Below are 22,842 nucleotides of genomic sequence, written 5' to 3'. Positions count from 1 at the left end.
CAGGTACAGATGTTTCCTCTGGTTGCCAGGGAATCGCCCAGCTCCTTCAGTAGCCCAGGCACAGATTTTATTCAAGTTCCTTTAGGCAAGAGGGTCAGCTGGAAGTCAGGTGAGTAGCTGTCTACTGGGAGAATCACTATCTGATGGCAGGTGCCACAGAGAACACAATACGTAGGTTGCCACCAGGTGAGACAATTCTGCTTGTAGACATGTCCCGGTACCTGTGTACTGAGCTCCAAACAGGGGTCCTTCCAAATTCACTCAGACAAAAGGCAACAATGCAGACACCATGTAGGGCCACCAGGTGGGATTGTCACAGCAGTTCCAGCTGGTCTGCTTCCTTCAGGCACATCACTGATCCCATGAATGATATATCTTCTGACAGTTTTCCTGTGCCAGATATCAAGCATAGGTAGGCAAGGATGAGGGTGTCTGGGTTTCCTTTGTTTTCTCTGTGAAATGGGATTAACAAGAAGTGCAGCTGCCTAGCCATCCTCCCTGACCTTTCCCTCAGTTCTGTTTGGTGTTTAGGGTATGGAATATGAATGAGGACAAGTGAGGACTCTGCAGGCAGACAAGACCAGAATAAAACAGCCTGTGTCTCTTACCTTACATCACCTCCAGGGAGCTACTTAACTTTCCTGGGCCTGTATAAAATGTGAACACTTGATTATGTATCACAAGATTGCAAAACCACTTTATGGTGATATTATGACACACACACACACGATTTTCCCACCACTGGAATATTTTTCAAAGAATAGACAAACCACAAGTATGTTTCGTGTCTGTGAGGCATTGCAGAACCCAGCTGGTTGCATTCATTACTAAGCTACTGTCTGTCCATCTGTAATACCACATTATGGTATTACAACCCTATGATATTTGCATAGTGTCTGGCATGTGGTAAGAAATGCTATAGGACAGCTTTGTGCTTATGTGTCTCACTAAAGTATGATTTTTGTGGCCATTTTTTGACCTGATGAAATGGGCAGTTTCATTGAGCTCATCTGTGTGTGTGTGTGTGTGTGTGTGTGTGTGTGTGTGTGTGTGTGTGTGTGTGGTTGTGTGTGTGTTGCCCATCTTTAGTTGCCTCCTGTTGAACTGGAGCCCACATCTCTAAAGCTCTCATGTCTAGATTAAGTTCATCTCTATAGCAACCACACACATGCATATGATTCTTTTTTCCCAATTGAAATATTAAAAAAGAATAGGCAAATTGCAACTATGTTTCCAAATGGAAGACCGCTTTCCAGTGTGTGAAACATTGTAGAATCCAGGCGGCTGTACTCATCAAGCTACTGTCTGTCTGTCTAGACCACCCTGCTGTCCCTGCTTTGGGATACTTGGGCCATCCCATGTCTGTCCTGATAACTGATCAGGCTCTGCCAGTAGAGGGCCACAGAGGGAGACTACAGAGACGCCGGAAGACAGGCCACGTCCAGCCTGATTCCTCTGGACTCCCTGTTTCTGCCTGGCCTGCCTTATGCCACTGGGCTATGCAGCTCGTTGCCCTCTCACCTAGCTTGGGTCTACTGACAGAACTTCCAGCTGACAATAATTGACTCCAAAAGTCTGTCTGCTGCTTGCTTGTGCACTGTGCTGAGTTAGGACCTTGGAGCATATCAACTTACTGCATTCTCCTATCAACCCCAGATGCCATGCATTCCCTTCACATTGTGGTCGAGGAAACGGTCTCCAGGCTGTAACTACCTTGGTCTTGTCACCAAGTTACCAGCTGTGTCAGAGCTAGGTCCATGGCTGCGGCAGAGCACACCTGGTGTCTAGCTACACCATTCTTCTCCTTGAATGGCAGTTTCAGTGTAGGGATGCTCTCTTCCACTGAGCTGGGCAGCCCAGTCCAGAAAGAATGTTCTTTTGTTTTGTGCACGCTCCTCCGTGCCAACTGTCCCCAGGCCTCAGCCAGGAGCTGTACCTTGTGCCTTGCCTGCCTTCTCAGAGGCACTCGAATTTGTCTCTGTTCTGTTTGTAATGCACACAGGGATGGTCTATTAATCATGCTGCCAGCCAGGCGACGCGGTACCACTGAAATAATGAATTGCCCAACTCCTGCCAAAGTGAGTCGCACCATGGTCACAAAGGAAACTTATCTCTGCCTCACTCTCCGATTCTGTTCTTCTCTCTTCCCTGCTCACCTCCAGTGATCTGTCTTGCCAGTGTAATGGCAGCATTTTCTCCTTTATATAAGTTCTGAAGTGTCTTTGGGATTCACCAATTTATCTAAAGGTTAAACAAGGCCTGTCAGGGATGTTTATGTCTTCCCAACACAGGCAGTTAAGCAAAGCTTACAAGCAGCTTCGGGTATATAGGACCAAGAATTAAGAATATAAATATGTCCCTTTTGGTAAATGGGACAACTCCGGTCCAAAATATGAAATAAAGTCTTCAACAAGCAATAGTCATGTGACTGACCTGGTCATATGGCTAAACAAGGATCCACAGGCTGTTTGGATGGTATGATGGGGGCTCTGACTTAAACAGGTGTTTTTAGGAGGTCTTTTCTTTACTAATGATTCCTGTTTCCTATGATACAATTCCAGGAAGCATTAGCAGGTGAGCCTTCCCATTTCCCCACAGTCACACTCTTTTTCTTCATGCTTCCTCCTATTATTTCTGTGTATATACATACATGCATACATACAAACATACATACATGTATGCATACTACATGAACATACATACACATCTATACATACATATACACATATATACACATATGTACACATGCATACATATACACACACACATACGTATGATCATTTACAAATATCTTTAGCTACAATCATGCTTATTCCATCTCCAGAAGTCTAGAGTCATGCCAACCAGAGCTGATGTGATGAGCATGGTGTATTCACAAACTCTGCCTCCTACCTTCCTGGCATCATTCATCAGTTGGCAGATTGCCTCAGATTGCAAAATAGATGTTGCAACTCCAGACACCATGTTTTTATTCAAGGCACTGAGAAGTTGAAAGGAACTTGCCAGACAGCAACTACGTTAGCTCCCTGTTTTGGGAAAAGCCCAAGCTCCCAGGCTTTTTTTGTGTATGTATCATTGGTCATAGTTCTTGTCACAAAGCAAACTCCCTGCTGGGGTGCCAGAATAAGTAAGTGCAGCTTTGGGATACTCCAAAATGGAAGTGGCGGTGCGAGTGGGGTTCAGATTAGCCAATGAATGGTGTCTGCACACCTGCATGGAAGGAAACCATGCCAGCAAAACTAGCAGGCCAGGAACCCTCACCCAGCAGTACAGGCGAGGAAAATCCATGTGTGTGAGCTCCGTTGTGCACCAGATTCTGTGTTAGGCAGCCTTCCTGAGAACATGCATGCCACTGGCACGCCCTGTGCCATTGAGAAAGCTAGGCTGGGCAGCATTCTGCAAGTCTCTAAATCAGGAACATGGAATCAAATCAGGCTGTGTCTGATTTGAAAGCTTGTTCTCTTTACCACCCTACATTTCCTCTAGGAGGCTACGGCTGGCTTTGTGGCATAGGAACGGGAACCTCACTGAATCTCTGCTCCTTTGTTTTGCCAACATCTCAATCACCTGTGGACAAAATAAGAATCAGGGACAATTATTTGTGGGTTGCTGACTTAAAGATGAATACTCAAGACCTGGCATTGTGATGATAGTTAAACAGAAATGGCAATGGGAGAGCCAACTCCATTTTCTCGTGGCCTCTGCTATCTGGGGGAAGGAGATCTGTGAAGACGGCAGACAGCCTGGACCATAGCTCCCTGTCCATTCATTGAGCACATCTGTAGTAAGAGTCTACTATGTACCAGTGCTGTTCACTCACCAAAACAAAGACCCGTGGCACAAGGGCTTATTGCACCTCTTCCTTTCTCTCTCCCACTCCCTCTGTCTCCCTCTATCTCTCATCCTCCTCTCTCTCTCTCTCTCTCTCTCTCTCTCTCTCTCTCTCTCTCTCTCTCTCTCTCTCTCTCTCTCTTGCCCCTGCCACTCTGAGTGTGTGTGTGTCGAGGCAAAGGGAGTGAAGAGCACAGACCGCATTAAAGCAGTAATACGTTGGTAGACAGCATGAGGGCTGTCACCTGTGTGAGGGGCTAGCTTGAGAAAAGGCCAGTGATTGGCACAGCAGGAGGAGGCTGCTGGAATGCAGACTTCTTAGAGTTGGGGGGAGGCCAACTTGCACAACCCCATGAGTCTGTCCTCTTTGCCACCTCTCCCTCCATGGAGGGAAGTTTGAACAGAAACTCAGAGACAGACGTGAGCCTGGCTGCACCGCATTTTTTTCTCGATCTAAAGCTTGGCCTGGAGCCCTCTCAGCTTGGGGCCTTCATTTCTTTTCAAATGTGTGAATTGACAGCTCCAGCTCAAAGCTCACTGGGCCTGAAGACCTTTTCAGTCCACCCTTGCCATGGCAGTTAGCGGCAGAGAGCCCGACTTCCTCATGCTGCAGGATTGCTCTGTTCCTAGGCTATTGGGAACCTGCTAGAGGAAACATCAAGTCCTGAGGACACTGCAGTGCTATCAAAACAGCCCAGGGACCTTTGATGCTGACCCTCCATGTCCAGGCTCTCCTTCCTGCCTGCCTGACACCTCCCATGCAGGGAGCCCCTAGGTGTTTTCTTTTTCCCAAGCAACTATCTTTGTCTGCCAACTGTAAACCCAGGTACAAGAGTGCCATGTTCTCATCTTTGTCGTGTTACACTCCTGAGCCAACACAAGAAATATGTTGTCTGGAGCTCTGGAAAAAATCCAAAAAGAGCAGAGTGAGAGCTTAACAGTTGGAAACCTGCAGTGTTATGTTGGCATCTCAGCCCAGTGCCTTACGGCCCTCATTCTACTTGCTCTAAGGTGACTGCACTCTTGGTGACAGGCTAGACACCCAATATATCCCTTTGTATATTGTAAGGGACTCTGCTCAGATACGGAGCAGGCTGCCTGTCATTCATCGGCTACTGAGAAATTCAGTTGGAGGGAATGAATCAGCATGTATTCCATGGTTCCCTTCCAACTATAACCTTTCACCCCCATCTTCTTGTGCCCTTGACATTTGTTTGATGGGATAGCAAGGAAACTTCAATTTGATCTCTGTAACTTGAGTAAAGTTACCAGGTAACTTACCCATTCTGAATGGGAGAATTTTGAATAATGTGCATAAAACTCGTAAAAACCTGGGAGTGTGATGGCTAATGATATCAGAATGTAGTCCTTGAACCTGACCCATATAGGTGCTCTCACCCATTGGCTGAGACAAGGGAACAGCAAGCATCCTTCTGGGCTCATCTCATTGGTTTCCTCCTTGTTTGATGACATCATCCATGCCATGCTTACAGATCACCACACCTGGATAGAGAGACTTGGAGATTACTTCTGGTAAAGCAGGAAGCATTGGCCATGGAAAATTCTGATTAGAGTGCGACAGTCAGTCCAAACATAAGAAGGCAGGTTAGGGCTTAAGACCTATCTTTCATGGCAGTTTGAAAATAATCTATAGAGCTTCTGGTTGTCTGTACTGAAATGTAGACACACGCCCTGGTCAGAATATCTCATCCTTGTCCTGTCACAGTAAAGGACAACTTGAGCATGACACACATTGAATGTAATCAACACCTACTAAACGGTCCACCTGTTCTACATAAAAGCTTGTACCCAAGACCTAGACACCAATGTTTGCAACCGTTGTATATAGAATAGACATTCCACTTATCTCTCAGCAAGTGAGATCAAACTCCAGGACTCATTAGAACACTACTAAATGACAAAAAGTCATGAAATATCAAAACGTGATACAAGGGAGACCTTCAAGAATACCACCATAAGTGGGAAAAAATATGCAAAAGGCTACCTAATATCTTATTCCTTTTCTATAAAAGTTGGAAGATGTAACCTACAGAGAGCAGATGGGTAAGTTACCTAGAAAGAGGGAAGAAAGACAGGGAAGAAGGGGAAACCTACAAAGGGAGGGAGAGTGCAGTCTTCTGGAGGTGATGTTTGCTGCCTTGACAATGATGGTGGAGTCACTGGAGTACCGCACCTCATCAAATGATACACTTCATGCATGTGCAGTTTAACTATGTAACAGCTATATCGCAATAAAAACATTAAATGAAAAAACCGTATATGAGACAGGAAAGCAGAGAGATGGGCTATTTAGGAGAAGGAAGGAGGACTAAAGAGAGTATGGAGGGAGAATGGAAGAGAGATAGGAGGCAGATGTAATAGTATCATGAACCCCATTATTTTATACAAGTTAAGAAGATTGAAAACAGCAAAATTTCATATGGTTCCACTCCCATATAAATCTCAGTAATAAATTAAATTTTAAAAACCTTACATATTTTTCATACATTTATTGGAAACATCCCATATGTCAGGCACCAGGAAAAATATGTGCAATGAAAAGCAAATGTGACTCCTCTGGCTCTGCAGCTGGATGGGAGAAATAGGTTTGTAAGCAGACAATGGATTGACTTCCCCACAGGCAGTGCTGAAGTAATTACCAGGTTTAACCAAATTGTCCTCTGTTGATTGAATTTATGTGTGTATCTGTGCTTTCTTGTTTTACAGAGTGACTTGTGGTCTTTGGGAATCACCGCCATTGAGATGGCAGAAGGGGCACCCCGTAAGTTCCTTCCCTGGGTAAAATCTGTTGCTGTAGGGTTCTGTAGGTCCCGTGGGCTCCTTGCCAGGGCTATGGCCAGTCCACTTCTGCTGCACTTAGGGGGGCATGGGTCTGATGTGGCATATTTAGAAGGCAGAGACGACTTAAATCAACCAGGAATCTGTTCATCTCAGAGCAGTGAGCAGATCTGTGTTTTTCTTGGAAAGGAGAAAACAATCATTGGGGAGTCTTTTTGTCCTACCCACCTACTGCGTGGCTCATTTTTCGGGCATCCTGCCTCACATAGAACTTGGAAGAACCGCAAACAATGCCAACTCCCATGTACAAAACTACAAAGCTGAATTCCCAGTGCATCTTTCGCAAATACCTGAACCAGCGGCTGCTCCTCCTCTGAAAATATTAGTATTTAGGGTATAAGGTATCCCTGCCCTTATTGGAGCAGTGTCCCAGACGCTTGCAATCCTGAGAACCTCCCAAGTCCCCTGGGACTGGGTGCTTACACCATAGACGACCTCTGGAAGCTGTTGTGCTGAATGGGGGACTAAGACCTCACCTCCCACACCTCTTGACTGTCCCCCTTTCCTGAAAGATGAGACCTCACTTTGCAGGCAACTGTGGTTCAAGCAACACCCTGATACCTGGCTGAGCCTACCTGGGACTACAAGACAGTGTAGGGCCCACATTCCCTCCTGCACCCCAGGCTGGAATTACGTAACAATGGCATGACTCTCCCTGGCTCCTTCTCTACCCCCCTACAGAGGAATTTCCCCCAGTAGGGTCATTGCACGTACATTCCCACACAGTCACACCTTCTCATCCATTTCTCACAGGCCCAGGACTGAAAAGGCCTGCAAAGACCTTCATGACGGTTCATTCTTAGACTTAAGACTCTTGGAATCATCACTGCCTTCTAATTTTTCTTAAGTTCCTTGAATCCATGTGCAGCATGATTGACTTGGAGTTTGTTGACAAAATTTCCTTTGTTCACAATGACATTTGTGAGTCAGAAAATTCGGATACCACACTCTTAAAACTGTGTTATCATCCTGAGTGGTAGACAAGACTAAAAATAAACTCTGCCCACAGAATCCTCTGGCGTGGAGGAAGCATATATTCTCAATCTTGGTACCAAAGAAAAAAATGTATTCTCACTGTTAGAGAGTAGGCAATGGGATATGTGAATTGAAACAAGAATGAAGCATGTATTCATGACTATATCGTTTATAAGCTGACTTCACCTCCTAGTATCCTGGGGCTGGATGATTTAAAAATCAAGGCGCACTGTGCAATCTGAAAGCTCCTAGAGACATTTGGTGTTCTGGCAGGGTACCAAAGAGCCTAGAAATGTACAGAGATAGCAGTATTTGTGTGAGCCTCAATGGGGAGACAGCGCTGTGGGTGTTTAAATGCCTCTTAGATTGTGGCTTAGGCTTTTGTTAAAGGAAATTGCCTAAGCTACCCCCAATCGTAACTGTCATCTGCTGCTGTACATTCTGTGTGGCGGGTGGCTACCTACAGCAGAGATGGCTAGTTGTCATCCCTTTAACTTGCTAGTTGTCATCCCTTGTGTTCCATATGACATGAAGGCATGGTCCCTAGGAATGTTAGTATCTGCTTAAAATGTGCATTGTATGAGATCCATATAATTAGACACCAGCTCTTTGAAATGTTTGCCAAGCAGGAGTGTTTGGGTCTTCTGACCCCTCACTCGCAAGCGCCTTATGGACACAGGCACACTTGAGCAGCATTTTCTGCACAGCCAGGATGCTAGTGTGCGTTTGGCCTCTGACTAACTGCGGTCTTTGTTTCCGGTCTCCCACAGCCCTCTGTGATATGCATCCCATGAGAGCCCTCTTCCTCATCCCCCGGAACCCAGCGCCTCGCCTCAAGTCTAAGAAGTGGTGAGTTTGCCTTTTGGTGTTTTGCAGATCTGAGAGTGAAGCTCTCCTATGATCTTTCCTTTCACTTGTCTTGTGTGTGTGTGTGTGTGTGTGTGTGTGTGTGTGTGTGAACATGTCTGCAGGTTCACATTTGTGTGCTTGAGTGTAGAAGCCATGGGTTGACCTCAGTTATCTTTCACAGTTGTTTTTCTACTTTGGTTTATAGACAGCGTGTTTTATTAAACCTGCCCAGCGAGTCCTAGAAATCCCCCTGCCTCAGTTTCCACAGAGCTGAGATTATAGGCACATGCTATCACACCTGGCTTTCTATGTGAGTGCTGGGGATCTGAACTCGGGTCCTTGTGCTTGCATGACGAGCACTGTACTGAGTGAGCCATTTGCCCAGCCTCTCTGTGATCAGTTTTTGAATTACCTCAGATCCCACCCTACATCCTTCTGGCTAGACTAAAAAAAATGCGTACCACAGCTTGTAGGTGACATTCTGTATGCTACCATTCATCTTGGACTGGCAGCTTTGTTACTTGCTGTCTGTACAGCAAGTTGTTAACCCTATCCTCAAGGCAGAGAGCTATTAGCCAAAATGGAGCCCAAGTATTGGCATGAAAACGCCATGATTTATGTCTGCAGTGTGTTTCCCTGACTGTGTGGCATATTTCATCAGAGAGGGGGATGATTTAGAGTCAGCCCATTAGATTGGCTTCTATGCCTCAAGACAGTGGTTCCCTGTGCACCCACACAGACCTGCTAATGGTTCATGTGATATCTCTGGCATGGGAGACTGTGGTTCTTTGTGTTTTGTTTTTTTGTTTAGTCCCTTTCTCTTCATGACAGGGCATGCCAGCTTCCTATTTTGGGTAGAGTGGTATAACCTGTGTTCTTATTAAGCTTATCCTGATAAAAGGTGACTTGTTCTAAAGAGAGCTACTGCATGCATAATGTCATGATGAAGCATGACAGGAATGTGAATGGTAAATGACCAGGTGAGGTTTGGGAACAGGTCCTCAGGTTACTATGTTGTCTGTCATCTGTGTAGCTACATAGTGTCTATATGTCTTGTTATTCTGTAACAAGGTGAGGTTTGGGAACAGGTCCTCAGGTTACTATGTTGTCTGTCATCTGTGTAGCTACATAGTGTTTGTATGTCTTGTTATTCTGTAACAAAAATCCAATTCTTCTACTCCCCTCTACAGAAGTGGCATGGCCCCCTGATACTTTCCTATATCTCTGGTTCCTCTTGCGTTGGAGTTCATCCCTGACCACCTGTGACCTCCTGCTTTTTTTTCCCCCATGGACGTAAGTCCTGGGCAGTTCAACTAAAAAGGAACAAGTCATTTGCCCCTTTTCCAGTGACTTAAGGCGCAGGCCCGTGACTGGTGTCCTCCTGTTTCCGCACCCACAGTCACACACCCACCACACAGAGCAGGCTTAATTAGTACCAGTCAGCTGGTAATGGCATAGCAACCCCGGCTAAACAGAGGAAAGGCACACTGCACACAGAGGAAGGAAACAGAAAGCCACAAGCAATGACAGTCTCTAAGTTGCCAGACCTGCAAGGGGAGTGTGAGTTGCTATTGGTAACCGAAGGCAAAGCTTCCCTGCTCTCCTTCCTCTCAGAGGGCCATCGTGGTACCAGCCGTGTTCTCTCCCCAGCAACAGCCTTTCATTGGGCACCACACAGCATGTGGTGACAGAGCTCAGGGGCCCTTCCTCTCTCTTCTGAAATTTCTTCTCTCCCCTGCCTGGATCCGACTCCTGGAGAGGGAAGTCAGCTCAGTTCCCTCCCCTGGAAGCAGTAGTGACATTGCAGAGCCTGCTGCCTGCCAGATTTCTGCTTGGAGTGTGCCAAGATCCTAGGGACAACCTGCTGTATGCCATGGGTCTTACTTCCTGTCTATCGATGAGTCTTCTCTCCCTTCACTGTTCTGGGGAGGTGTTGTGAGCTCTTCCACAGAGGAACAAGCTGGCAATCCACAGGCATGTCTCCCAAGGGGCTGCATCGGTCACTTTATCATTTCTGCGACAAACACCTGACAAAGCTCACAATGAAAAAAGGGACACAGTCCATCATGGCAGTGGGGGTGTGAAGCGGTTGTCACCCTGTGTCCACAGTCAAGAGACAGAGAGGGATGGGCCCTGATTTTCAGCTGTGTTCCCTCCTCCTTCCCATTTACGCAGACAGGGACTCCAGTCTGTGCACAATGCTGCCCACATTCACCTAACCCCCGTTATTTTTCACAGCTCCATGCCTGCTGTCAGGCACTTTTGTCTTAAAGGACAAAGGGAGCTGGGCGTTGGTGGCTCATGCCTTTAATCCCAGCAGGCAGGCGGATCTCTGTGAGTTCAAGGCCAGCCTGGTCTACAGAGTTAGTTCCAGGACAACCTCCAAAACAATACAGAGAAACCCTGTCTCAAAAAACTAAAAAAAATAAATAAAAAAGAAATAACAAAGGTGTGTGAGAGAGAGAGAGAGAGAGGAGAGTGTGTACATGTATGCACACATAGCGTGTACAATGTATGTTTGTATATGTGTGCATATGTGTGTGTGTGTTTCAAAGAAAATAATGATGCTATAAAGTAGATGTCACAAAATATTTGAAATAAATTGGATTTGCTAGTTTGTATTGTAACTGCACCCTTCATCAAAATCAAAACCCTAACTGGAACACAAGCTTTCGAAATTAACATATCTAATCAGTTTTCCCAAACCAAATGTATCTAGAGCAGTTCCCTTAATGAACCTTGTGTACTCATGTGCTATATAACATTTTCATTAGCAATGCACTGGACCACCTGGTGACTCTGTAGTCACCTTGGCTGAGCAGATGGGTTCTGTGATGTTCCCACCATGATAAAGTTGTCCTTCAAACATCTCCCTGCCACTGAACAGTGCTCCACGGTACCCATTTTATTCAACAGAATTGGGGAGCGGGGGTAAACAATTTCTCATTTCTGTGTTGCAATCCTTAGAAAAGAGTTTTCTCTTCCTTGAGTCCAGTGAGGATCAGACAATGGTCAAATGTCCCTGCTGTGTGCCAGTGCTAATGACTTTTAAAGGAATTAACTTAATCACTGCAGTGGTATTTTGAGATCCGTTCTGGGGACGTTTGTATTTGCAGCCAGGAAAATAGGCACAGAGAAATGAAGCCATTTGTCCTGAGCTATACAGCAAGTGATAAAGCCAAGGCAGAGAGAGGGGATAGTGAGGACTTGCACAGGGCCAGAATTGCCCGTGTGGATGTACAGCGACTTCGGGGAATAACCAGGGTGACTGCCAAACCTCAGACTGAGCATCAAACCCTGGCATTCCCTGTCCACCCACGACTCCTGAGCATCAACCCTTCACTTTCACCCCATCTAACTCTTGACAAGGCTGTATTGCTAACCTTCCTAGAAGTCGTTGCCTTTTTAAATTATTATTCTAAGAGACAAAGGTAAGTTACCAGCAGTACCATAAGTTTACTTTGAACTCATTGAAACACCCAGCGAGCTCAACACCCGTCAAGTACTTTCACTTGTAATTAAATGTGCACTTAGATGTATTGATTCCTTGTCCATACTAACTTAGAGAATAAGTGACCCCTTCTTTGAAGATGTGGGTGTTTTGGTTTCGTTTTATTTTGTGGAGACAGGGCCCCACTGTGTAGTCCTGGTTGCCCTCAGATGCACTATATAACCTATAGCCTCGAACTCATGGTGATTCTCCTGCCTCAGCCTTCCAAGTTGCTGGGATTATGGGAATTCACCAACATACTGGGCTTGAGGATGTTTTAAGTGAGCTACATTTTCTCTTCACCTGCGAAAAAGCATAGGCATGTTGCCAGCTTTACAGAGCTCTGTGCCCTGTCTCTGTCCTTTGGATGCCAGGCCATTCTCTCTGAGGTCCTTCCCTGCAGCAGAGCTCTCGTGGCTCGTTCTTTTAATGGAGCACTGCTTACAAACAGCTCTGCCTGGAGAGCAGGAGGGTTTTCTGGCTTTTTCTGGTTGTTTTGTTTCACATATCAGCGTCAGAGAAAGGAATGCACAGTCTATTGAGGTCTGGATCTCATTTTTCAAATTGGATGTGATTGCTTTTATTTATCACCCTCTAATTAATAGCGGAGCACTTTACAGTAAGAAGTAAGCACTTCTTCCAAGCTGCCAGTGAATGCGAGAATGACTTTCATTCCTTGTGAATATTTGCTAGCTCTCCGTCATAAGTCACTTTTGTTTTCATCGTTTTGATGCTGATTTTCCTCCCCAGAGCAGCCCTGCATGCTGCATGCCAGGGCTTCTACTGCCTTTTGAGGTTAATGTTAAAGATTCCAGTTCTGTTCCTTAGATGATGAGTCTTTGTTTCAGAATTCTTTTTGATTGATCTTGGAAAGAAAACCATACCGTTCCTTGCAACCAATCTCACTGTGTCTCTGTATATATGTGTGTGTTGTGTGTATTGTGTGTATGTAGTACATGTATGTGGACAGGGGCACACGCACATTGGTGCACACATATTTGGAAGCCAAAGGCAGTGCCAGGAGACTGCCTCAACCACTTTCCATCTCCCAGAACCTGGAACTTACTAATAAGCTAGACTAGCTGGCCAGTTAGCGCTGAGGATCTGCCTGCCCCGCCCCCGCCCCCGTTCCCAGCACACGGATTACAGGTGCACACTGACTGCTAGCTATGCACGTGAATGCTAGAGGTCCAGACTCGGGTCCTCATCCTTAAACAGCAAGTACTTGGCCCCCTGAGCCATCTCCCGAGTCCCCACACCTCCCTTTCTGTCTCTCATCAGCACAGACCGGAACTCAGCCAGGCCACACTGTTGTCAGACACTCCGTGTGTGCGGCCATGCACTCATTGGCTGAACACGTAGAGCAGGTAGTGTGCTCATGGTATGACAAGGACTGGGCATTTCCTGACCCCTCCGAACCCTTCCAGTAAGGAAGACACAGAGCTTGGGCTGGAGGACATCAGAAGCAGGCACACAGTTCTGTTGTCACCATTTCTAGTCCATGGTATAGCTGTAATTCATCTGTGAGAGAACCAGTGGCTAAGGAAGCTACATTGCTTTTAGATGTGTGCAAGATACTTTAAAAGCTCATACATGGTTCAGAAATGTAGGAAGAAAATTTATTGAAAAACATGGAATAAGGTAAGAAATTGCTTTGATGTAGGCAGAAGCAGAGAGTATCCTATATGTACTCCCTCTGACATTGTTTTCTATACATATGTAATATATATTAAACATTTATTTATTCTCTGTGCACGGGTGTGTGTGCATGGGTGTGTGCGTGCGTGTGCATGTGCGTGACTTTCAGGAGTCGGCTCTCTCCTTGCATATTGCTAATGCGGGGTCTCTCCTGATGCTTCTGTCTCGATATCTGCTCTGGGAGAGCTGGACCCCCGCTTCAGGAGACATCCTTGGGGCCTTGAAGTCTCCACCTCCCTCTTCCCCCCTCACTCTGGGACTAGGATAACAGCTGCTCACCATTCCTCAGGCTTTCCCTGCTGAGACTCCTCCCACCCCTCCTCTTGCACTTGGATGAGGGAGGACATGTCGCACGTGGTATTCTATGTGCTGAACACACTTCGAGAGCCTGAAATACATGCATTTCTGGGAAATGTTCCTGTTGGAGAACTTGAGAAAGCCATCCTTCGGGGATCCGCAGTGCAGCCACTGGAGGGCAACAGAGAGAGAGAGAGGGAGGGAGGGAGGGAGGGAGGGAGGGAGGGAGGGAGGGAGGGAGGGAGGGAGGGAGGGAGGGAGGGAGGGAGGGAGGGAGGGAGGGAGGGAGAGACAGAACACTCCCTCCTGAGTAGGCAAGGTGCTCAGGTGCCAGGGGTTCCTCTGAGATCTCTGGGAAGAAACACTGAGCTCCCAGGGCATGCTGGGAAGCTGGGAACTTAATTACTTCTAACTCTGGATAATTCCTTGGAACTTTCAGCAAGAATACACATGCCCCATCCGTAAACCCTGGCTAAAGTCCACAGTAACTTCTGCTGCACTGTGGCCTTGCTGTCCTGATCACTGGTGTGGTATCTGTCCCCCGGGCCTTCCCTGCTCCCAGACCTTTTTATCATCTAGTTTATCTAGGAGGAAATTGGGGCTTTCTGGGGACATAACTTCAGTGACTCTTTGCTTCCCACAGAGGCCATTTCCCCAGTATTCTGCGTAAGGTTGTGTTCCCTGTGTGAAAATGTTCCCGTGCACATAATAACGAGCGTATGTTACCTATATGTGTATGTTGCTTGTGATTTGACCTTTGAACTTCACTGTACTGATATACTGAGACTGATTTGTGATTGGTTGATCCCTGTGCTCACAGGATGGACTTTTTCTTTTTCTTTTCAAGACCATATTTCAAAATATGTATTTGCTTTGCTTTTGTGGTGTCATTTTATCTGTGAATTCGTCTCTTTTGTTTGGCAGGTCAAAAAAATTCCAGTCCTTTATTGAGAGCTGCTTGGTGAAGAACCACAGCCAGCGGCCAGCCACAGAACAACTGATGAAGCACCCATTCATACGAGACCAACCTAACGAGAGGCAGGTCCGCATTCAGCTCAAGGACCACATTGACAGGACAAAGAAGAAGCGAGGAGAAAAGGGTTAGTTGCACCTTTGTATTTCAGAGAAGGAAACAAAAGGCAGAGTATTATTCTCTCCTGTGAGAGACGGCTTTGTTAGGCCACAGCCTCGGGCATCAGTGCAATGAAATCACATTGGAGGCATATCTCCATGGAAAAAAATAGATCCGCGAGCAACAGTTCCTCTTCTAAGCACCAAACACAGCCATGTGGAGTAATACTATGAAGCTCTTTAAATGACAAGTGATTTATGTTAATTCAAATGAATATTCGCATTACAAAAAGTGACATCTACACGTCAGACAACATACAGAATTCATCTAGCTGACATTTTTCTATATTGACAGTTTGCAGCTTTTATGTTTCTGTGCTCCAAGACTTGTTTCTAATTCAGTTATGTAGAAATCAGAAAAGAATTTCTTACCGTGTCGGTAAAAAAAAGGCTCAATAGGTTGCCAGGCTGGCAGCATGGAATCAGATTTTGAGTGGAAGGACCTTGAGTGCACTTCTGTATTTTGTAGATGCAAAAGTCCTCTCCCATAGTCATCTCTGTGTCGTGGGAAGTACAGGAGCCTAGATTTGAGACATTGGTACCATGCCTGAGTTGTTGGAATGTTCTGGTGCAGGGCTTATGGCCAGCTGAACATAAGTTAGGGAGGAAGGGAGGCTTGGGGTATGACAAGGAAGACTGGGGAGGATAAGCATTAAGAACTCGCTGGTTAGGGAGCAGGAGGCACTGGGAGTGAGAGGCGGTTTCAAGATAGAATGATAGCCTTTGGAGTGTGGTGAGGGGAAGAGAGTAGAAGACCAGAGGCTAGAGTAGGTGACTGTGATTTTCCTTGCTTCCTTCTTCTCCACCAACTCCCCTGTCCTTAGCATAAAGGACAGCAGATGGTAGCAGACAATACAACGTGGAAGTCATTCACTGTGTGTGTTTTGCTTCTTTGACTTTATAATAACACGGCAGAAGAAACTTGTGTGAGCAGAGGCCTGGTGGAAAACAGACTGAATTGACAGGTGACATCAGCAGAAGGCGAGGGGGGAGGAGGACTCCAGCAAAGCCCCTTCTCCTTCAGCTAGTTTCAAGGACTCCGAAAGAGTTCAGTTAGCTGAGACTCTGAAGTGGGAGGTCATGAGGCCTCCATCACCAGTGTTGGCCAGCAGGGATAAGATGTTCATGAGCTCCCAAAGAGCTTGGAGACCAGCTCAGCAGGAACTACTAGACCCAAAGAGACGGCTGTCGGTTGGTATCAGAAAGGTCTAGATCTCTGACTTTTCAGCTGCTCTTTGTCACTGAGATCTTGTACCATGCCATGAATGTTGAGTATTTCAATATTCAAAACAGAATTTGAGAGCGTTGTATCAAACATGCAATCATTAAATGCCTGCTACTTTAAAGGGGTATTGTATTATACTCTAGATTTACTGAGTAGGCTAAATGTTCTGACTGCTTTAAGTTCAGATTCTGGGTTCGCATTCCATGACTCTTAACAATTGAGTGAAATTCACCCATTTTCTCATCCCTACAAAAGGACCAGGGAATCACAATGACATAATAGTTTCTTGCCTAACATCATTGCAAAGACTAAATAAGACATTATCTGTAAAATGCTTAATCCTGTATCAAGTAGTTAAACTTTGATGTCCACTCTTACATTAAAAATACAGTGTATTTTATTTGTATGTATGAGTGAACAACACTTATGCGTGTGGTACCCACAGAGGCTAGAAAAGAGCATCAGATCCCATGGAACAGGAGTTACAAATGGTTGTAAGGCACCACGTGGGTCTGGGATGAATGTTGGTCCTGTAAAAGGTGGTCTTAACTGCTAAGCCACGTCTCCACATCCAGTATCCTTTTTGAAAAAAAAGGAAAAAACCTTTTCCATTAGATCTTTATATGACTCACTATTGGTAGAATTGAAGAATATAATTTTTTACTGAGTTATATAATCCTGTAATGCAAAGGCAGTCAAGCTCAGCTCTGATAAAATATTAAAATCAAGGAAACTGACAAGTTAAAGTTTTACTTTAGAAAATAGAAGCAATTGGAATAATTGTTCACTATAGTTTCCTCTATTAGATAAAAAGTTCTATATGTTACTTTGAATTCTCTGTTTTTCCATTTTGAGAACACTTTGGTTTGGTATGAGTTACAGACACTCTATTGCAGACTCTTTACATTTGGTGAAAACATTTTTTAAAAATAAGTAACGTGAAAAGTTAATGCTCACCTGAATGTATGAGGCTTACATATGACTTTACACAATACATTTGAACTCACCACACTGGTTTCCTTCATTATCTCTCTAATATCTACATAGATTTTTAGCCAATCTGGTTTTCTCATTGTGAATACTGCCTCCTAATGGAAATACAGCAAAACTGTGATCCAAGTCCTATTGAAGGGATGTACAAATGTCTTCAGGCTTGTAATTAATAACCCACATTTATAAGCAAGTGACAGTCCAGGAGAATCTTCTCTTGCTTCAAGACTTCTCTGTGAGCTTCTTGTCATCTGTAGAAAAGTACTGAGCACAGCACATAAGGATCCGGGAGTCACTCTTCCCCTGGTGCCCTTGGTCTCATCATCTGGGAGTCACTGTCCCCCTGGTGGCCTTGGTCCCACCATCTGGGAGTCACTGTACTTCTGGTGGCCTTGGTTCCACATCCAGACACGTAGCTTCCAGGGTTGAACATATAACACTTCCAGCCTCGATGGGGGCATATGATTCGCAATGCCATTTTTCCTGTCTTTCCAGCTGCTGCCAGCAAAAGGGTCACTGGCCTTCCAAGACCCAGCTCACTACCTCCTCAATGCTTAATGTTTCCGCTCCTCCGTTCTGAATGACAGCTGCTCCCCACTCTCGCTCCCCATTGCCTTCTGTGTGCTTCTGCTCAGGATGTAATGTGTTGGGAGAGACACTGGTTTTCACGCTGAAACATATCAATATTGAATTCTAAGTATATGTCCCAGATTGACCTTTTACTAATATGAAGGCATTGCTAGTTTGTAATCTGACTACTTCCCTTGTTTTAGAAAACTATTATCATAAGTAAATGAGAGAACAAATATAAAATACCTAACACTAGTTGCTTATGTGTGAGATGCCTGCCAAACATTCATTTCTTTTCTTTATAACCATGGAAATGGCAATCATACATTCCTGTTTGTGTCTTTCTCATTATATTTTGATCATGTCTAAAGCAAATATTTGATCTTATTATTACACAATAGCTTGTTTATTATTTTTACTGAATTAAATGAATGTTCCTAGTGAATTAATGACATTTACCTATTCTTTTTTAAACCATGAGTCTACCTACCTGTACATCACATGTCCTAAGTTGTTAGTATAGGTTAGTATAGAGACCATGTGGTACTATCAAGTAGGACAAACTGTACATGCTTCCTTGCAATGTACTCTCATATGCTGACTCACGGCAGCACTGTCACAGACAGGTGAGTCTGCATTGTTCTGTGAAGTTAGGGCAGCGTCGGCGTTCCTAGAATTTCCAGCTCCATCATCGTATGGGGTTGGGGCCACAGATGAGTCCATTGGCCACAGTTATGTGGCTCATGGAAGTTTATGAAACAGAGGGGTGGTCTGTTCTGAGCAGCAGCATCTTCTACACTAACACCCTGCGCTCTCTCTCCAGACGAGACTGAGTATGAATACAGTGGAAGTGAGGAGGAAGAGGAAGAGAACGACTCCGGGGAGCCCAGGTATGGGGCAGAAGGCCGGGCCTGCCACCATCTGGCCCGGGCTTACTTGGAATGCACTCTCCTTTTGATTTATTGCTCTGTCTTAAAGAATGCACCAGGAGTTAATGTAGTGCCCGCATACATACTCATTAATGTGTGAAATTGTCCCTAGGCAGACTCTTATAAAAAATGTGCAAATCAGCATATTCTTTATCTTGTCCACCAAGATGTATGGCCTGTATTCACGACCTTGTTTCCTCACACATGGAGATATGAGAGTGGGAAGGAAGCAATTATCTGGCTAATGCAGTGCTGAAAGTATTTAAAATTGCGACTTTGGGGAGAGCTAAGTGACATTTTCAGATTGGAGTCATTCAGCTTGTTAAGTCATCACTCTGGGAAGCCCATTCAGGTGGCCATGTGCCTTGATATTTCATACAGACCAACCCTGCAGGAGGTGATTCTGAAAAATCAAATTGTCCTCTGGAGGTGGACCCTGATAGAAATGTTCACATCAATCCTGTTGTCCTCCTGGAACCCAGTGCTCTTTAATGTCATCTCCACATTTGGAGGTTTACTTGTTTTTGAGCCCAGTTTTCTTCCCATCTGTATTTATGGGAGGCTGGTGTGCTCATGGCGCTGGATTTCTATGAGGTCAAAGGATTCCACGAACAGCAGCAGTCTGAGCATCCCATGGCCCATACACTGTTAATTGTAGAGCTAATGCACAAGCAGAAAAGTCGCTAGACATGATGGGTCCCTGCTCTCCAGCACTCCAAGGTATCTAGCCCTCAGATTGCAGCATAAGGACCAGTTGCTGTCTCACCAACAGTGTCCTGTTCTGCTGAGGGACCATGCGGCAGAAATGAACTAAACATATTTCCTTCCTTCCTGTTTGTGTTGATGTGTGTGCTTGTTGATGTAGGGGGTTGTAGCACATGTCTATACATGTGAAGGCTATCCTAGTTCGCTGTTGTTGCTGTGACAAAACACTGACCAAAAGCAGCTTGGGGAGGAAAGGGTTTATTCTCTCTTGGTCTCATTTTAAGTCAGCAGTCCTCAATCTGTGGGGCACAACCCCTTTGGTGATCACATATCAGATATCTTACACATGAGATGTCTACATTATAATTTGTAACAGCAAAATTACAGTTATGTCATAGCAAAGGCATAATTTTATGGTTGGGGGTCAGCACCACATGAGCAACTGTGTTAGAGTTGCAGCCTGAGGAAGGTTGAGAACCAGTGTTTTAAGTCAACGTAAACCTGACAAGCTTGGTTCTTGTTAAGCTACCCTGAGGGGTTGGAACTGAACCCACAGGGCCATTAGTTTTTCTCTTGTCTGCCACAGGATTTCCCATGGTTAAAGACAGAAGGAGAATCCTTTTCTTCCATCAGAACATGTTAGCTGCATAAAGACAATGGTTGTCAAACAGTGACATGCAAAATGAGCATCTCTAGAGCAAAGGACCCTGGCCCCTGCATGCAGAGATGTCACACTTTGCTTCCAGCCCAGCTGGATGTGTCAGGCCTCTGACTGTTTTTTGAAGAAATGAAACACCCAGGCTTCCCAAGACTTTGTGTGTGTTAGGGGTCACTTGGTGAGCCAGCAGCTGTAATTATAACATGTCATTATATCATGGGGAAGATTATGCACCAGGTCCCATTTTTTTGAACATGTCTAATTAGTCTTCTTGAAATCCTAAAACAGAAAAAGATGATGGTTTTCTCATTTTAGATGTGAGACAACAACTCAAAGATGTCACCAGGTCACACACAGAGTTAGTAATTGAGTCATTAATACAACCGAGGTCTCCTGGTATTAGTTCAATATCAGTGAAGATTTATGAGGCATCCTTGTGTATATGTGATATTAGGTTCCCAACCTTTGCTCATAGCATGTGACTTGTGTGTATAAACAGCACCATTTAGAAGTTGTTGTAGAATTTTTCACAAGACACTGAGTTGTAGAGGGGATCCACAGGAGACTCCCAGACTGCCCATGGAATGTCCTCAATGGAGCTCTTGACCTTATCTATGGTGGCATCTCACACAGAGTCTAACAGCTCACCAAAACCAAACTGATACACTTGTCAACTGCCCCCCATCCCAAAACCTTCATTCCATTTCCTGCCACCACTGTCACCAGCAGCCCAAAAGGAACTGCAAGTCATCCTTCAACCTGCACATTAGATCTTTCCAAGGGCTTCATTAATTCCGTCCCCAAATACTTGCTTGAGGTTCATCCCACTGCTCCTTGCTGGGCCAAGCCTCCGACATGAAATGTTGTTAGCTTCATTTGCTCTTCTACACCATGCAGACTATGGTGAAGCCAATGGGAACTCTCACGTTATGACTCAACCAACAGCCTTTGTATGCGTGGCTCCCATGACCACATATTTCACTGATGGCCTGTCTCTGACCACTCTTGTGCCACACTCCTCGCTGCCTCTGCCCCTGCAGGACCAGCCTGTTCCCACCAAGGACTAGTTTCGCTTTCCCTTCTGCCTGGAGTAGCTTTCCTCTCCATCAACTCTCACCTCCCTGGAGTGGTCCTGCTGATAACCCCATTTGGAACAGAGCCCTAATCCTTACCTCAGCTCCTTACCACTGGAAGTTTTAACCTTTACGTTTTAGTTTTGGTTTCTACTGCTGTGAAGAGATACCATGACTGCGACAACTTTTACAAAGGAAAGACATTTCACTGGGGTGGCTTACAGTTTCAGAGGTTTAGTTCATTATCATCATGGTGGGACATGGTGGTATCCATGCAAGCACGGTGCTGGAACGGGAGCTTACACAGGCAGCAGGAAGTGGTGTATCTCATTGGCTGTAGCTTGAGCATAGGAGACCTCAAAGCCCACCCCCACAGTGACACACTTCCTCCATTAAGGCCACACCTACTCCAACAAGGCCACACCTCCCATTAGTGCTACACCCACTGGGAGCCATTTTCTTTCAAACCACCACACCTTTAAACTACCATTTCTGTCTTTTCTATGAATGTTTGATATTTTATTTCTAATAATTTGCCTGCCTTTCTCACAAGAAAGTAACTCTAGAAGAAGAATATGCTCCTCTGTTACAGGGGTTTTTCTGGATTTTTATCTTCTTAGAGGAAAGAATTCAGTAGAGAAACATAGTTCAAGTTGAAATTTACTTGACAAAGCAAAGCAAGCACTCTGAATAGAGTGAACCACCCCAAAAGGGTTTCAGCCCTGTGGGTTCTATCTTGTGGAGCTTAAAGAGTTTCTTATGAGTATCTATGAGGGACATGGTATATTCATGGAGCAAAGTGAGGCCTTTTTAATTCTCAAATCACGGTGGACCAAGTCTTCCTTCCAGGGTATTTCTTCCTACAATCCTCTAGAAAACCCCACTGAGGGGTGTCAAGAGCCTAATGTAAATGACATCATATTGAAGCTGAGGACTGTGTGCACATGGGTGGGAAAATCCCCTGGTACCTTAATTTTGGATATTGCAGTACAATCTTTCAGCAGTCTCAAGGGCATTCAACCACAACGGGACACTCTGATCACCATGTGCCTAAGATATTGGTGAATGGTTGTGGGGTTTTTGGAGGTGGGGCATATTCATGTCAATGCATGTGTGTGTAGTTGTGGGTGGGGTAGAAACCTCAACCGTGGGCTCCATCCTCCATAAGTCAACATTGGGGATCTTGTATTGTTTAGGTTTTGGGGATCTTTGCTTTTTGTTTTGTTTTTGAGACAAGGTCTCCTTTAGACCTAGGGCTTGCACAGCAGGTCAAACTAGCTCATAAATGAACCTCAGGAACCCACCTGTCTGCACCTCATATCTAGCTCCTTTCGGGGACTAACCAGGATCTATTACTGGAATGTTCATAGTGTCAGTCAGTTAAGAAGTGAGGCTGATTTGGGAAAGCTGAGGCCTGTGTTTCACAATAGCCCATCCAGTTGAACAATCAGGAATGGGATGCTGTTCAGAATTCCCTCCTATGAGCTCCAACCCCCATTTCTATTTTCTATCTAATTTGTACCTGATGCAATCTCCCAACAGCCTGCCCCAGTACCTGCCCC

The 22,842-nt window shown here is 45.2% G+C and overlaps 1 protein-coding gene across 6 annotated transcripts in view; it reads left to right on the top strand.

Annotated features, from left to right (window-relative positions):
- The window catches only part of Tnik (TRAF2 and NCK interacting kinase), a 386,642-nt gene that overhangs the window by 272,347 nt on the left and 91,453 nt on the right, over positions 1-22,842 (top strand). For all 6 annotated transcript variants that reach the window (XM_040754595.1, XM_040754593.1, XM_040754589.1 and 3 more), the window contains exons 8-11: positions 6,559-6,613; positions 8,436-8,514; positions 14,924-15,099; positions 18,739-18,805. In XM_040754595.1, coding sequence (XP_040610529.1) covers positions 6,559-6,613; positions 8,436-8,514; positions 14,924-15,099; positions 18,739-18,805 — 377 coding nt within the window. The remainder of the gene's footprint in view (positions 1-6,558; positions 6,614-8,435; positions 8,515-14,923; positions 15,100-18,738; positions 18,806-22,842) is intronic.

The sequence above is a fragment of the Mesocricetus auratus genome, unplaced genomic scaffold, assembly GCF_017639785.1.
Source record: "Mesocricetus auratus isolate SY011 unplaced genomic scaffold, BCM_Maur_2.0 Super-Scaffold_100011, whole genome shotgun sequence".
NCBI classification, from domain to species: Eukaryota; Metazoa; Chordata; class Mammalia; order Rodentia; family Cricetidae; genus Mesocricetus; species Mesocricetus auratus.
This window is presented reverse-complemented; position numbering and strand designations above follow the sequence as displayed.